This window comes from Lissotriton helveticus, chromosome 8 (genome assembly GCF_964261635.1).
Source record: "Lissotriton helveticus chromosome 8, aLisHel1.1, whole genome shotgun sequence".
Classification (NCBI taxonomy): domain Eukaryota; kingdom Metazoa; phylum Chordata; class Amphibia; order Caudata; family Salamandridae; genus Lissotriton; species Lissotriton helveticus.
Genome location: NC_136069.1, coordinates 1,032,905,173 through 1,032,923,252, shown reverse-complemented (window position 1 = coordinate 1,032,923,252; position 18,080 = coordinate 1,032,905,173). Strand labels below are relative to the sequence as shown.

Below are 18,080 nucleotides of genomic sequence, written 5' to 3'. Positions count from 1 at the left end.
CGTGTTAATGTGTGTTATTTTTTCTGTTTTTTTCCACAGTCATAAATGAAAACAAAGGAAAGCATGCTCTGCGTAGCTACGACTGGAATTATTTGCCAAAAACCGCCATCTTTGCGATAGAGGAAGATCAGGAGAGTCAGCAATCATATTCAAATCCAAACCAAATAAATTTAGAAATGGATAGTCCAACTTGTCCACAAGATCACCGGCATTTATACATGGACAACACCTATGGTACAGGGGGACTTGACCGTATACTGGCAAGACGAGATGGTCCGTTGGAAGTTGAACTGCGAGGTGTAAATCAACAGCCTTCGCTCTTGATTTCAGGAGAGGAAAAAAACAAAATTGCACAGGATTCTCCACGAAGTGCAAAAGTCTCCTTCATCTTTGGGGACCATAATTTGGATGCAATGAGCCCACCAACATATGGATATGAAAGGCTAATGGATGAAAGCCCTGACATGTTAGACAAGCAATCAGTCATGTATTTAACCAATAACAGTGATATGAAGGATCTCGACATGTCAGGAGATGCAGAGAGCATCCAGTTTTCTGATAGCACAGTGTACGCAAACATGAATGATGGCAAAATGTTTGGGAGTACGGAAGGGATTGAGGAGCCATTGTTGCATGACATATGTTATTCAGAAACCACTGATGATGTTGAGGAGGAAGATGAAGTGAGCTGTGAGGAAGACATCATGCTTGGAGAAATTAACCGAACAGCCATTCTCAGCATGTCCGGCTCAGTTGATGACATCATAGACTTGACTTCACTTCCGCCTCCCGAAGGGAATGAGATTGAAGATGACTTATTGCTGCATTCCTTGAACATGGCGATTGCAGCTCCTCCACCCGGCTTCAGAGATAGTTCGGATGAGGAAGACTCTCAGAACCAGCATCCTCAGTACAAAGAAGATACGGAGCCAGCTAGCCATCTACCAAGTGATATTCCAGTGTCAATCATAGATGCCATCCCAACAAACTCCGAGGGGAAGTGTCAGAAGGGACTGGATGATGCAGTGGTCTCCACACTTCAGGCTCTTGAAGCACTGGCCGCGTCTGAGGATCACCAAACAGATGACAGCTCAGGTTCTTTCTCCATAGTTACCTTTATTGATTGACAATTTTGCCATCCCATTCCCATGAATTATTTATCCCTGGACACATTCCATTGCCTTGTTTTTACCATCATTCATAAACCCATTCCCATATCATATGATGGAACAATTATATTTTTATATTTTGTAGTTCATCCTTTGGGAACAAATGTGCAATGAATGCACACTGTTCTAGAATCATTTTTTGTTTATTGATCCCATTGTTTTAAATGTATTAAAGTGCCTCAGATGCATTCATTAATGACCTGTTATTTTTTGTGGCATACAGGTGTAGCAATCTTGCGAGCATATAGCCCTGAGTCGTCTTCTGATTCTGGCAATGAAACAAACTCTTCTGAAATGACAGAGAGCTCTGAATTAGCTGCAGCCCAGAGACAGTCTGAAAGTTCCTCACACATGTTTTTAGCCACCAGTGAAGGGTATCAACCCCTGTTAGATGACAATACAGAGTTTGCCATCTCTAAGTCTCAACCTAGAGGTCCACCCATGAAATCAACGCAGTCTGCACCAAGTCGGCAAGCGGCGGAGTCTCAATCGAAAGTTGTGCCTTCAAACCAGATTCTTCATTCGGATAACATGGAGATGGAGCCAGAGACAATGGAAACAAAATCTGTCACCGAGTACTTCAGCAAACTGCACATGGGATCTTTGGTGTACTCTAAAAGAAAAGGCAAAGCACCGGATGGGGAAATGAAAACAGCCTTTGACGTTAATGTTGCTATCAAAAGTAAAGCAGAGGCTGGAGAAGATTCCAAATCTAACTGTGGTACACTCTCTTTAAGAGACAATCAGCGCAGGGGCACCTTTAGCTTAGAGAGAACTGCCTTTCGCAAGGAAAGCCAAAGATGGCATGCGGCTAATGAATGTGGGGCCATAGAGAGACCAGGACCAGAGACAATGAATGGGAAGGCGTTTCCAAGAGGACCTGGTCTTGGGAGCTCAGAGACTGAAAGTGGGCAGGACCTGGACCCTGAAGGTCACGATAAGAGTGCTTCAGGCATCGGCCAAGAGGAACGTTTTCTAACAGACACAACCTACATGTCTTCAGCCAAAGACCTACATGATTCTCAAGATGTGGGACTGTTTTCTGTTTCCGAACATCCCTTGAAATTTGCAGAAACGGAGCAAAGCATGGCTAGATTTTGTGATTACCACTTGACCAAGCGGATGTCGTCGCTCCAAAGCGAAGGTCACTTTTCAATGCAGAGCTCTCAGTGCTCTTCAGTGGATGCTGGATGTAGCACTGGCAGCAGCACCTGTGCAACCCCAGTTGATTCTCCCCTTTGTACATCCGATGCTAAGCACATTCTCTCCGATTCATCAGCGAAAGGCATTAGTTGCATCTCTATAGATGAAAGAGCAGCAATTCTTCCAAGCCATGGTGCGACGTACAAGGAAGTACATCAGCAAGCGGAAGGGACCTGCCACAGTATGACTGTGCCTGGTATGCATGCGCCATCCAACGCTGAACCATTGTTTGGTACACTAAGAGATGGCTGCCACAGAGTCTCCAAAATGAAAGAAACTACAGGTACGGAAATAGAGAATCAATTTGAAAGACAAACATATTGTGTATGAAATAGCAGAACCAAGTAAAACTCTATCAGCAACTACTGTACTGGGGGTGTCAGTTATTCTTTTTAGGAAAATTATATCTCCAGTTGTAAAGCGGCAATAGGCAATTACAGATTCACATCATAAAATCTCAAAATAGGTCCGATTAATTTTCCTGTCTGTGTTGTGCACAATACTGTAGTGCAATTGTACCCATAAAATATTCACAAAGGCACCTGAAAACTCCCACATTATCATATTACAAATAAACAGGGTATAGCGACACAAAAAATCCACAGAATATTTGACACCCCTATACAGAACATTCTGCATACCAAGATTTTTGTTTCAAAATTCACTTAGGCATAATCTCACACATCAGTTCAAGGCTTTTTTTGGAAGCTCTTTACACAACAATATATGACCCTTATTGAATGTATTTAATTATTTGAAGTTGTGTATTGTCCCGAAAAAATATCTCCTCAGAGATTCTTCAGAGATGTTCATTATGCAAATATACACTTAGCTTAGTGAGATGGAAGAAGGACTGAGTGCAGTTTATAAACCGCCTGCCATCGGCTCTTACAGCTTTTCATGCCGAATGTATTATCTACCTTGTGACCCTTGTTAAGACCAGTGCTTTAAGTGGCCTGGGACTTGCCGGTGCTTCATTTTTGCCCTCACCATCAGGGGAAAAAAAAAAAATCTTATCTCTTCTGCAGGACTGATCCAGCGTGTCAATAAGGGATCGATAATCAATAATAACACAAAACACTGGCCCATACTCATTCACCCAAACAAGAATCCCTGTTGCACTGTATAAGTTTGAAATCAGTTGTCCGTAATACAGGCTTATATCTGACTCACTAAATACATAATTGAACCTGTATATCAACTCTCTTTCCTCTGGTCGATGGACCTAAAGTTGAGAAGTGGACGGCAATAATTAGTACAATGTTTATCGGGAAATATTGTGAAGATAAAATGCTTATCATGTACAGATTTACAAGGCAAACAAAGTATAATTTACAGTGAGAGAGAACATTAGCAATGTAAACAGTGTCAAACTCATATCCGATTAACAAAAATGCAAATGAAGGAGTGGATAGGCATAGAGACAAAAGGTTCAGGGACAAAGTACATTTGCAACTAATCATGTGAAGTACGGATCATTTAGCTATATTAACTCAAGAGATTCAGAGAAATACCCCACCCCCGGCCACGGGGATAGCGGGGGTCCCCTGAGATAGAGTCATGGAACAAAGATTAATCAGAGTACTGGATACAGGACAGGAACAGGAAAACAGGTAGGCCTATATCAGCTAACTGATGGACAGCGACTCTCTCCCACTAGCTCTGTGCAACACCTACCAAACCACACCCCCAGGGCACCACAATTATACCCTAAAAAACCTACATGTCCAACCGTCAGTTGTTGAAACATTTTCAGAAACTCAGTCTCTCATTGGCTAATTTAGGGGGTGTTCTATCACACCACCATAGTCACGTTCATAATTGCCACAGCATTCTTTGTTTTACACTTTTCACATCACGTTAGCCACAACTCATGAATACACATTTCCTCCAACATGTAACATGTTGCAAGTCTCTACACTTCCATTGCTCGCCTTTGCCTCTGTTTGTACATTCTCCACTTGGTCTCATGGCCATCCTTCCGTTACTTGGCAGTCATACAATATTCCTTGAAGGTTATCAGCCTTTGCCTTCTCCATTCTCTCTCAGAGCTCGATTTTCAGCTTATTTATTCATATTTATTTCTTTAACCCTCAACTGGCATGCAGAAATGTAGGCCCATGCTTGTTTCACTACGATGAACAAAACACAGTCCTTATTAATTTCACGAAATGTATTTTCTCACTGTTTACCACCCACCTTTTGCACTATCCCACGTTATATTCCTAGCAAGAGCATTACATGCAAAAGCAGCATTATTTTAATTTTGTTCCAAAGCAGAACGCAAAAGGGGCCAAGTCTTTTCATGCATTAGTCCACACATTAGTGCACGCATGCGCAAATCATTTCCCCATGGTTTCTTGTTTCCGCACATTATTTTCACAGCACACTGTTAGTGAGTGTTACTGACTACTTAATCCGAGCAGGTTTTATTTTCTCAAAGCCTGCTCCACCAGGACCACCCTTCTCTGCCTGTGAAATAACTTCAAAGAGACTCCTTATAGTTCTTTTACAGTCTCATCATTTCAGAATGGAAGTACTGTCAAAAATGTATGCAACAAAGCATAGTTGTTGCTTATGTATCTTATGCAACTAACAGCCATTGACAAAGCCAATAGTCCAGGCTTGCTGTAGGTAATCTTACTTATTGCAATATGCATCTGGATTCAATCACTGAAGCAGCAAAATACCAGTCAAGCTGCACACTGCTAAACACAGATTTTTAGTTTATGCGTTTTAAAACACACACTTAACTGTATCGGCCACGCCCCTTTGAGAGACCTCCTAGTTTTTTCATCCCACTTAAAGCCCTGCTTAAGACTTGTGCTCAGACTGCCGAGTACATGAGGTCGGATCCTGAGTGGTGGCGGGGGAGGAGTACTGTGGGAAGGGTGCGACCTACTGATGCCAACAGGAGGACCTCTGAAGGAAGGAAGGAGACTTCAGTTCCTGAGGCCAAAATGAAAGTGAACTTGGAACAACATATTTATGCCGGAGTCCTGACTCTTTCTAGCAGACTGGAAGCTGTTGAGAGGTGGGCTGTTGAGAAATAATATAAATCAGGAAAACTGTTTACCTTGCTAGTGATTTTAGTTATCAAATAGAGCAATCATCGAATAAGTTACATATCATGACTTGCAGGTTACATAATAATGATGTAGGCGATGCAGCAGTCATCATGCATAGTTCACTCCAGATAGAAGCACCATAGTTTAATTTAAAGTGGAATAGGTACAGTTCTTATAACAGATCACAGAAATCAGAAGCGCATATCTGTGGAGGACTGTGCTTACTGATTTGCTAACTACCTTTCTGCCTAAAGTATTTCTGACTGTTCAGGTAGAAGAAAGTGCATTTGCCTGAGTGGCAAGAATCTTACTTTTTTAACCTTTTTAGTAGCAGGTCTTCCCAAAGATTCATTTCGATTCAACAGTTATAGATAAAACTACGTATAATTCCAAAATAGATTATACAGGTACTACCAATGGGCAAAACATAAAATATACATGCTATTCCATTTCCCATATCACCTTGACCTCCAGGCCCTTGGTTTTCAAGGACTGCCAGGATCCACATAAAGGAAGTTTAAACACATGGGGAGAAATTTAAATTTGTCTCCAGGGCTGTTCTAAAAAGTAGCAAAGTGCTTTGCAGGGGCTTCTGCAGTCATGCACTGGGAATTTTTTCTATATTTACATACGTAATTAAAATGGTAAACCCCATGTAAAGAACAACCGGCCAGTCTTGTTTTCCTATTAGTGGTGAAACTGTGCTAGAGAAATAAGGTACCATATTTACTCAGAGGAGTATCAGAGCAGTGGTAAAATACATGTCCTACACCACCTGGTAGTTCAAAACTAAACTTTAGAAAAGCAAACGAGTTTGGGGATTTACATGAGGCTGATTTTATGCTCTGCTATGTGGTTTAAGTCTTATAGAGATATTGGCCAACTAAAAAACGTTTGATAGTTTACATTCATTCAAGGACCGAGTTAGATTTTGAAATTTAAATTATGTCGGCGTAATTCACACAGTATCAGGAATTTCACATCTACCTTGTTACATGAAATACTAGAAATTACGCCAATATGCCACGTCATGCAATTACATGCTGTTCATGATAACATTTTACCACAAATGTGAAAGTATAAAGCTAATGGGCAGAGCGTGAGCGGCTGTCGCTTGCTCAACTTGTGTTTTTGTGGAATTTTTTACAGTTAAATGGGTCTTGGTATCAAAAATGTTCACATTAAAAAAAAAGTGCTAAATACCGGATTTGCATTTGATGCAAATACGTGTCATTTCCCATAATTGTCATGAAATGTTGTTTAATGACGCAAAAGCAAATTACGTAAAATTCACCCACCCCTATCAGTGACCAAATTATGTTGCAACTTGGAGGTTTGTTTTTGAAAAAACAACAACTTTGCAATACACATGATGGCTGCTCAGCAAAGCTGCAGCACCTTCAGAGAAACCACGGCTGAAAGCACAGAGAACTCAGCCTGATTCCTAAATATGGAGATTGGTCATCCACAATGGCAGCAGAGTAAATCTCTTTCTTTTTTTGGTGGACTAATAGACCGCCCGCCAGACTTTCAATAAAGCCCATCATTTTCACTCTGATAGAATCAAGCCATGCTGTAAAATGTTTGCACTTTTTTCATTGAGAATTTCTACACAGAATGACAACCTTTTCCAGAATGTATTTGTTCAAGTCAAACTTTTGCAGACCTTTCCGAACCAAAGTAACCTTGCATAAGAAAAGTAAAAATACCAAAAACACTCCAAGTTTATTCGAATGAAAATGCTGCCATAAAATTCAATTGTAATTTCCAACCATTTCAATCAGAATTAGTATCCATGATGTCCACGTGCTAGAAAAATAAATACCAAAAAAGGCACAAATACAAATCATCAATAAAGAAAAAAAACACATTTGTAAATTCATCTGTCATGTATCTTACACGACATAAAAAATGCATTACGAAGGGCACTAGCTGATTTCTACAAAATATAGTTTGTGTCGAACCATCTTTAGTATCAAATAAGTAAATATGTAACAAGATAAGAGAGTGGTGAAAGAATGGCTGAGCTGCTAAATTTTCAAAGGAATAGTCAAGAGAGGTGAAACCAAAGATCTCCTTCAGGTCCTTTTGATTCACCTTTAAATAGGGTGAGCTAAAAATATATTATTATGGTGGTGGCTCGTATGCAAATACAAAAAAATCACAAAGTAAAATAAATAGTTAAAGGAATAAAGAATATAAGGTCCATACCAATTTGATAAGAATTTAAAAAGATAATAGCTACATTCAAGACACATTATGGGGAATAATGGTATGAGAAAACAGGAAAATATAGCGTTAACCCTTTTTAATTCAAGTTAATAGAAGCAACCATTATCACTGAAGTATATGGAAACCAGAGTTATAGTGTAGGAAAAAATACTAAACCGAAGATATCTGATAATCTAGCCATTTTAGCTGGTTAATTCGAGCACATTGAAGAGTAGCACTTGAGAGTCCACCCTACTGAAGAAGGTTACATTTGGGCTTTGACATTTTAATAAAGCCCAAATTATTGTTATCTTAAAGATGTGACTAATAAAAGCCTTGCAAGGTTGAACAGTCAGTCCCAGAGCTAATGATGGCTTGTTCACGCGAAGATGACAAATGTCTAAATGGGGAAAAGCACTTGAAAAGACTGAAGTCTTTGCATTTTGTCTGGACTGATTTCAGACATTTGTCTGGTTTTCAGCTCAGGTTTTCGAAACATTTTAATACCCTTGGTCGGTAGGGCTGTGTGGTGATATTGTGTGATCTTTGGATATCAAGGAAAATTAGCAATGAGTACATTGTTGATATTTAATGTCATACTTAATCATGACTGTCCAGGTTAGTGCCATTTACCTGAATCTCAGAACAAAATTGAGTATGTAACAACATCTCTCTTATTTCTCTTCTTTGCTACTTAGACACAATCTCTTCGCAAACAGTTTATGGATTTTTCAGACCCTGTCCATTGGGCAGGGGGAAAGTAAGGACTACTAGGCATCAGTTAATCAGTTGGATTTGTAGAGTGCAGCTAATCACCTGTGAGGGTCTCCAGATGCTAGGATCCTGCTGCGATTAGTCAAAGAGACAGTTCTTGAGTCCCTTTCTGAATTTCCATGAGTGAAGGAGCTGTGTGGAGGTGGAGGGGAAGTCGTCCAGGATTTGGCAGCTAGGTACGAGAAGGAGAACCCTCGGCTGTGGCACCGATGGATGAGCACAGGTGTCTGAGGCTTGGTGGTAATTCAGGTGGTGGATGATGCTTGTTGGTCCTTGGTCATGGAGGGCCTTGTAGGCATGTATCGACTTCTTGAATTGCCATTTTTTCTGGACTGGAAGCCAGTGGAGGTTCCTGAAGTGGGGGGTGATGTGGGTTTATTTGGGGAAGTTGAGGATGAGTCTGGCAGTCGAGGTGTGTCTCTTCAGGAGTTGGGTGGTCTTTCCTGCATAGAACGCGTTGCCGTAGTCCAGTCTGCTGGTGACTAGGACTTGGGTGACATTTTTCCTGGTGTTGACGGAGAGCCATTCGAAGATATTTCAGAGCATGTGAAGGTTATGGAAGCAAATGGGGGTGACTATGTTGATCTGGCATTTCATGGTGAGTTTGCTATTCAGGGTGATGCCAAGGTTGAGGGTGTGGTCTGTTAACGTAGGTGTGGGTCTGAGGTCAGAATGCCACCAGGTGTTGTTCCATGGAGAGGTGTTGTTTCCAAAGATCAGCACTTCTGTCTTGTCTGTGTTGAGCTTCAGGCTGTTGGTCTTCATCCATTCAGAGATGCTCATCATGCAGTTGTGGAAGTTGGAGCTGGGGTTGTAGGAGGCGTGAGGATAAGCTGGGTGTCATCTGCATAGGAAATTATGTTGAGGTCATAAGTTCTGATGATGCTGGCCAGGAGCGTCATGTAGGTGTTGAACAGGGTGGGGCTAAGGGATGAACATTGCAGGATGCTGCAGATGATGCTCTTGCGTTCTGACATGAAAGGTGTTAAGAAGATTCTCTAGGGTTGTCCTGTGAGGAAGAAGAAATCCATTTGAGGGCATCTCCCTAGATCCCAATGTGGCAAAGTCTCTTGATAAGGCTGTAATGGTATACAGTGTTAAGCGCTGCTGAGAAGTCGAGAATGATCTGGGCCGCTATGTCTCCCCGGTCGAGGAGGTTGCTGATGTCATCGGTGGCAGCTATCAGGGCAGTCTCAGTGCTGTGGTTGTTGCAGAAAAGGTCTAGGAGGTGTTCAGCAGGTGTTCAATGAGTTGTCGGTTGATGGCCTTCTCGAGGACTTTGGCAGAGAAGAAGAGCAGCGAGATGGGGCAGAAATTCTTGAGATCGTTGGGGATGGTGGAGGGTTTCTTGAGGAGGGGTCTGACCTCTGCACATATCCATTGATCTGGGTAGGTGGCCATGATCATGTATGCGTTGAGAATGTAGGTGAGTTTGCAACAGATTTTCTGGCTTCTGAGGTTGAAGAAGTGGTGGGGCAGGGGGCCGTGGGTGCTCCAGAGTCGATGGAGTTAACGATGTCTGAGGGGAGATGTGTGGTGAGCTGATCCCATGCAGTGAGGGGAAGGTTGTGCATGGTGTCAGTAGGCTTGAGGAGGCTGTGTTGGTCTGTGGGTTGGGGTTCAAAGTTACGGTAGATGATGGAATTCTTGTTTTGGAAGTAGTCTGCCAGAGTGTCGCAGAGATCCTAGGAAGGGGGAGATTGTGTTCTCAGTGGCTGACTGACAGGAGAACTCTCTGACAATATTGAAGAGTTCCTTGTTGAGTTGTAGCCGGCTGTGAGGCGGTCTACCATTGCCACCATTTTTTGTTTGTTTTAGGCATTGATGGTATATGTTGAGGGCTGATTTGAAGGTGGCTCATTCTGTGGGATCTCTGCTGGTGCACCATTGTCTCTCTAGACATTTGCAGTTGTGTTTCAAGACCAAGAGTTTTGGTGTGTACCAGTTGGCTTGTTTGGTGGATCTACTGGTCTTGGAGGACTGATGGGGGCAACTCTGTCAACGCATTTGGTGATCCAGGTGTAGAGGTTCTCGGCTGTCTGATTGAGGTTGGTCGCGGGGAAAGGATGTGTGGTGTTGAGAACATCCGTCCATTGTGTCACTGTCCCCTTGATCCAGCTGAGGTGGGAGGAGCTTGATGTCCTGGTAGTGGTGCAAGGTGCTCCTGCAATGGTAAAGTGGACGATGGCATGGTTGGTCCAGGTGAGCTTGGTGACATGGCTGTACTTTACTCTGTCGCTGGCAGTGAAGACTGGGTACAGAGTGTGTCCTGCACTGTGAGTGGGGTCAGTGACCATTTGGATGAGGCTGATATTGCTCATGCTTTCCAGGAGGTTGGTGGTGTTGAAGTCTTTGAGGTCGTCGGGTGTAAGTTGAGGTCACAAAGGAAGAAGTAGCGTTTGGAGTTGATGGCGGTTGGGGCAATGAATTTGAGTATGGCACTGCAGAAGCCGAGGCATGGGCCAGTGGGTCTGTATGCGAGGGTACCTCTGATGGTTGTTCTGTTGTCAGTTTGGAGTTGGAAGTTGTGGTGCTCAATGATCAGTGTAGAGTGGTGGGATCTTCAGTGGTGATGCAGTGGATGGTTTCTCTCTGTATGATGGTGATACCTCCTCCATGTTTGTTGGTGTTGTCCCGATATATAATTTTGTATCCTTTTGGCATTGTGCTGGCGATGTTAGGGGTGGTGGTTGGGGTTGAGTCAGGTCTCAGTAATGAGACAGCGTCAAGGATTAGGTTGGTGATGGTGTTCCAGATTTCAGTGGCGTGTTTGCAGAGCGATCGGCGTTGAGTAGGAGGCAGTGGATTGGTATCCAAGGCACTCACATTCAGTGAGATGGGTGTGGTGAACAGTTCCATGAGGGTGGGCTATCCTGAGGTGCAGGCAAAGAGGCAGTGGCAGCAGGTGAAAGGTCCGAATGTTGAGCGAGGCGATTAGTGTCAGCAGCTGTTGTTGCCGCATCCCGGGTCCAGGGCTCTGAGTTCTGCGGGGGAATATCTGTGGGTGTTCAGAGGGCCAGGGTTCCAGGTGTGGGTGGGTGCAGATGAGCTTGCCTTTGGTGCACCCGCTGCGCACTTCCACTGCGCTGCAGCCTCCATTAAGTAGGTCCAGGGAGGGGCACGGGGAGGTGGGAGTGGTGGGAAAAACGGAAACTCAAGCAGCAAGGCGCGCTGTTCACAAATAGCAATAACAATAAAAAAGACAAATTGAACAAAAAGCACAGGTCACAATGGTAACAGACAGGAGATAACTTATCTAAAACGCCCAAAATAAGCAATAATGATCAGCACTGTATTAATAGGTACAGATAACAGTAAAAGGAAACAGGGGGTAAAACAGAGAAGGACAGTGAGAGCAACAGATGCACAGTGCTAAGGCAGCGAGGTGATGCTGGCACAAGGGCATGACATCACTCATAGGGGTTATGGTCATTCGCCTCTGATGTCCTGGGGTCCTTTTTGCTATGGATTTGCAAACTGGGCAAAGTACAAGTCATTCTGCAGTAGACTGTCAGTGGAAGCATTGCAAGTGGTCATAGACTTTTCAGGGTTGGATGCTCAAGTTTAGGGTTCAGCAATGTTACAACGACTCAATATAAAAATGTCCAGTCCTTTGCTTATCCTTATGGAAAGAAAAGCATTCATTTTGAAACACACTGGAGCATAATACTACACACTACTCAAACAGGATGTAATTTAGTGTCTCTATATGCTATTCAGGCAGAGCTACACTTCTGCCCACTTTCTCCATTCCTTCCCCTGATCCAGTGTCTCTCTCCCCTATGTGAGACTCCTCCTTCAGTAGGTAATAAGGTAGTAGCACTATTAAAGCTGAGGTGCAGTCTCTGTCTCTTCCAAATAGGTGCACAGCCTGTTGGGGAAGCGTGTCATCCTATCTTCATGCCCAAAGGCTATTACAATGGACCAAAGGGTCTTGAAAATTGTACAAAAGGTGATAAGCTCTTTCTTTCAAGCAGAAGCCTCTTCAGTTTCTCGCCTCATTCCCTTCATTTGGAAGACCGCACACCCATTCTCCAGAAAGAGTTGGCACCACTTCTGCAGAAAGGAAAGTTTAAGTTGGACTCAGAGCAGGAAACTGGTCAGGGATGCTGCTCATTATATTTCCTAGTTCTTAAAAAACAGAATGGAGGGCTTTGCCCAATCATGGACCTCAGGGTCTTGTACTTTTTTACCTGCCTAAGCAGAACTTCAAGATGCGCTCTGTGGCTCACATGCTTTTGGCACTAGAATAAAAAGACTGGATGTTATCCTTCGACTTGCAGGGCACACGTTTCCACATACTGATCATGTAGTCACACAGGAGGTATGTGTGGTTTATGGTTGGCTCCACTCACTACCAGTTCAAACTAACATTGACGCCCAGTTTCTTCATCAATGTGATGGTGGTGGTTGAGGCACATCTGCACTGGTCGGGGATCTCAGTGTTTCCATACCTGGATGATTGGCTACGCAAGATAGCCATAATGTAGATGTGTTCGACCACTTGAACACCACAGCATCTCTGCTGTTTAACTTGCCATTCTCCATCAATCTACATAAATCAACTGCAGCCCTCCTAGCACATTCTGTTAATTGTGACAGTATTGGACACAACATACTTCTGTGCTTTCCCTCCTCCCCAGAAAATCCAAGACATTTAGTATATTTGGCAGCTTGATTTCCAGTCTTTAAGTTTCTCCATCTGTTAGGTTGATGGCACCCTTTACTCTGCTGGTCATTCCTGCACATCGGCACATGAGGGCTCTTCAGCGGGGCCTCTGTCTGTAGTAGATCCAGCATGGGGCAATTTGATGGATATAATCAAGATCCCCTAAAAACTCCGCTGGATCTTCTTTGGTGGGCAGGAGAGGAGAATCTGACACAAGGGAAGTCAATTTACCCACCATCAACCTTCGCTACAGTAGAAACAGATGCCTTCGTCTTAGAGTCGAGTGTGCATCAGAAGGAACTGGACGGCCAGGGAGGAAACTGGGACAAGAGAGAATAGGTCTTATGCTTCTTTGTCACAACTGCTACAACGAAAATTGTAGTCATAGCTTGGCCTATTTGTAGAGGAAATAAATAACCTGTCTGTTCAACTTTCAAGCCTTCAAGATACAAGCATTTACCTAAGATGGCAAACGCCTCCTTTTGCTGTAGCTTCACATGCTCTAAATCGTCTGGCTTGATCCTTTTGGAAGAGGCCAGTTCCTCTCGCTTTAGAAGAGCGTTTAGAGAGAATGATAGTCTCAGTGTTGTTAAAATTATATTGGGCCCTCTCCTAACCATTCTCGTTTTAATAGGGGTGCATATACTGACAATTCCCTTGGTTCTTCTCATGTTCTGTTTTTTTAAGCTCAGAAGCATGACAGAGGCAATCCCTTTGCAAGGGTCGCTGAGTGCTGGGAACCTTAATCCTGCCAAAGAAGCCAAATCCAGGTGCGGTTGGCACCGTTAAGAGCATTGGGGCGGGGCAGGGAGAGTTGGCAGACAACTGTATAGGTAAGTAAAATTAAAGAAAAAAATTAATAAAACCACTTACCTTGCGCTCACCTTTTTATTTAATTTTACCTATCCTGTCATCTGCCAACTCACCCCTGCCCTGCCTCACCGTTCTTACCTGTGCCAGCCGCCCCTGGCCAAATCAACCTTGATCTTTGAGAGAAAAAAAAATTAGTGCTACTAACCACTTGTGAAAATATTTCTACATTACTAATACAAATAACTGACACTTATATCCTGTTTGTAATTTAAACAACAATTAAAAAAATCCCACTAATACATGTTATAGCTAGACCTGCACTACACTCTCACATGAAACACCCTAGAGATGTGAAATCAATTACTTCCTTTAGGTATTCTTGACTCAGTCTTAGGTGGGATGAACTAAACTCAAGATAGAGGCCATGACATTGGATTGCAGACCAATACTCCTAACACGATTATAACTAAGGGGTTGATTTTCGATATTCTGGCAACACAAGTGTCCCTTACTCTTTGGGAGCAGGACACTGGGGAGACGTGGAGGGCTTTTAGTGTAAAATTGACGTGGTTTATATGGCTGTCTTCTATGGACATGGCACTGCCAAAATTAGTGATGAACTTACTTGCCTAATTTTTGCAGTCAATTTGAAACCTTTTTCAGTGGTGTCACCACTGCTCAGTAGTGGGCCTGAAGGAGAGTCAGTGCAAGCTCAATCTTCTATTACAGCTCCCTGTAATAGTTCAAGAAAGGTAGATAGGACTGACATGATGCCCAGCATTTTTTGATTCCCCTCTCTGAATCGTATGCTTCGTCTACATAACTGTAAATGTATACAGGAGAACATGAATGCTTAATTATTCTCTCTGTTTTTCTACTACCCCTAGTGTAGCTTTCACAGAGCTGGTGAAGGGAAGACAAGGAGGCATGCCTTCAGCTTTTTCTATGCTTCATGAAGCTGATATCATCTCATCGCCCAGCGTTTGCACAGAATCACAGGTGCCAATTCAAAATCAAAACCCTTACGTCTGCCCCCAGATGAAGCAGATGTGTGAAACCGTTTCTAGTCTACAGCAAACCACCCTGACTGGGGGCAGTCTTCGGAGGCAAAAGAGCCGTAAAATGCTGAGACGCAGCAGCAGCAGTGTTGGCCCTGGTTCCACCGGATTCGACACTGACACAGAGAGAAAAAAGATGGCAATAAGTCTGAAATGTCTGGACGTCACAGAGGCAGACTCCTCCACATTTGAAAAGAGAACGGAACTCCCACTGGGTAAAAAAATATCCAAGAGCTATTCTCAAGGTTCTATGAATTCTAGTTGTGAAAGCAGCAAAGAAAGCAAAAGATCTTCGCTTTGTAGCCCAGTGTCAAAGGAGTCTAAGCAGTTTCGTACATTGCCATTGCGAAAGCCGGATGCCAGTAACTGGAGGTGCCGCGGTCCCTTTAGTTATTGTTTTCTTAAAACAGCAAACAACTGTGATGACGACGAGGATGAGGAAGACAACAATGGTGAAATCAAGCAACTGTCATGCCTATATCTGCAAGAGGTGCCACTTGAATTGCCCATACCAGCCAGTCTGCCGAAATCCACTGACCAAGAAAGTAGCGTCATGGAGTCTGATGAAGCTGCCATGCAAATCCCCCACTGTGAAAATGAACCTGGGGATGTGGCTAAGAGAATGGAATCCAGTGTCAATAGCATGAACTCTGATTGGAGAATTTCAAGGATACACGTCCTAAAGGAAACAACGTATGTGATGGCAGATGGATTCCTCGCAGCTCAAAAAGACGCTCATGAGCTACTTGGTCTAATAAGATCAAGTGTGGGTCAGCAGGATCACGTATGCCTGGAAACACATGACTTGAAACTTTCTCAATACAAGCAACTGTTGTCTACAGAATCAAGACAGTTGGGAAGTGCCTGCAGGAAAATGGCCATGGCTGAAAAAAGCCCACAGGAAATGTTCTTAGCTATGACTTCCAGCTTTCAGCTACTTTGTTGCTTGACAGAGGCCTGCATGCGTTTAGTTAAAGCAATGAGCTCTGAAAAGCAGCAACAGGAAATTGTTGCTAAGATAGACGAAGTTGTCATGAACTACATATGTTTGCTGAAAGCAGCGGAAACTGCATCAGGAAAGATTCTGAGTGATCCCAGTGTTAAACTCTTGGCCCGCCAGTCAACTAACATGGTTGCAATTGTAAACACTCTGCCACGGTCACTGAAGACGGTCCTTAAAAAGTGAACTAGGAAATTAACTGTATTATCTACCTTTGCAAAGCCATACTTTATCCTTTTAATGACGCTAGTGCATCAACTAACTGCAACAACCACTTTCATTCTCCCTTTTTCTCGCACATCTTCCTCTGTGCCTTTTCTTCTCTCCTCACTCCATTTCTTTCAGATTTTTTCTGCCTCTACCTCTTTCTTGTCTGCATCTTTTTTCTGCTGTTGCTTCCTGTATATTTTATTGTATATATGAAAATGAAATTTGCAAATGAAACAACAAGCTTTTTGTTGCTGGCCACTAAAATTAGTTCTAACCAGGTATACTCTATTCTAAAGTGGCAAAATGCAACAGGAGAGAGGCTGGTGTTATTTTTCATATAGTCTAGCCAAAAGGCAAATTATACCTTTTCCAGACTGTACAGAGCTTTACTGCTCTTCTCTTTTTTTCCTCTTTGCTCATGTTTAGATATATTAAATGAACTTATAGTGTATATAAATACAGTATTTAATATTTTAAATTATAATTTTTAAGCACTGGTAATAGCGAAATACATTCACTGTAAAATTGGAGCGGCTAAAATGGCGTATTAGAAATATATATATATATATAAAATAAATTGAATCTTTTATTAAATATACTTGCCTGCCACGTTTTCTTTTTGAAAACATGTATTTTGATCGTCTGCAGTAAAAAATTGATTTCACGCAAGTTAAAATTATTTAATATAAATGTTTTTTAGCGTTACAATGCCTAATGTGTGATTTGCTGTTGGGAAAGTTTTTAAGAACTTCTTTTGTGGTTTCAGAGCAATCTTCATATTAGGTATTACACCTTTGTGCCTGAAACTTAAACGTCTTACTAAAGATTTTGTGCATATACAAACTGTATTGTTTATATTGCAGGAAATGTTTTACTTAAAGTATTAGCAATGCCCGTTTTATGGGCCACACCAAATAATACAACTATTAAGAACAATGACAAAAGGCACCTCAAAATTACATTTGGAAACTTTTGTTGAGCTATTCAAAAGATAAAGTGAAGGGACTGGTAGCCATATGTGCAAACAACATGAAGGCCACCCATCAAAGCCTCCAACGATGATAAGAAAAGGAAAACTGAACTTTACCCAGTAACACCAGAAACATAAATGAGGCAGCATCAGATTCAGCCAAACGACAGCTCCTCTCCGTACTGATACAGATGCACGAAACCATCCTGTGAAAAGGAAAGAGGAAAGCATAAAACCATGGGACTTCATGGGCTAGTGCCCCAGAGCAAGAGACTCAAGGCACCACAAAGAAAGAAGACAGTTTAGACAACAGAGGCTAGCATTAAAGACAAGAACTGCGGTCAAATCACCGCTGATAACAAAGCACACACCCAGGGCCGGACTGAGAACCAAAACCGGCCCTGGCAAAGTGCTCGGCCGGCCCCCTGGGAGTGCGACCGAGCTCTTTGCCGGGGCCGGTTTTCGGCCGATTTTGTTACAGGGCCCTTGCGGCGCACCGGGGGATTGCCCGGTGCCCGCAACGGCCAGTCCGGGCTTGCACACACCCTGAGTCACTGAAACTTGAGTTTCACCTCGATGCTGAACGCTGGAGAAACCTAGAAGTTCCCAGCACAGTGATCTTATGAGGCTGAGAGAGGTAGACCAGAGCCTCCCCAGTGTGTAAATTGAATTAATTTAATCCGATATTTCATGAAGTTTGATTTTCAGATAGCACCGCTCTGAAACAGTCAGAAGAATGTGCCACTTTCTGCTTCTGAGGTGTGTATAATGCTCTAACTCGGAGAAATATCGGGATAAATTAAAGTATTCACTTACACTCTACAGGTGTACAAAAACAGGCGTTGGGCATTCACAAGAATACGGTACACCCCTGTGTTTTCCTTAGCACTGGCTCAAAAAAAGCTGCCCAGGGCTGTGGTATCGGGTTTCGTCAG

At 42.9% G+C, this 18,080-nt stretch overlaps 1 protein-coding gene across 3 annotated transcripts in view; it reads left to right on the top strand.

Annotated features, from left to right (window-relative positions):
* FRMPD4 (FERM and PDZ domain containing 4) overlaps positions 1-16,714 on the top strand; it is a 1,388,782-nt gene extending 1,372,068 nt beyond the window's left edge. For 2 of the 3 annotated variants that reach the window (XM_078657870.1, XM_078657872.1), the window contains 3 exons: positions 40-1,095; positions 1,393-2,655; positions 14,800-16,714. In XM_078657870.1, coding sequence (XP_078513996.1) covers positions 40-1,095; positions 1,393-2,655; positions 14,800-16,151 — 3,671 coding nt within the window. In that variant the 3' untranslated portion in view covers positions 16,152-16,714. Of the gene's footprint in view, positions 1-39; positions 1,096-1,392; positions 2,656-14,794 lie in introns of all 3 variants that reach the window. The other variant, XM_078657873.1, reaches the window with a different exon arrangement.
* Positions 16,715-18,080: the final 1,366 nt, after the last annotated feature.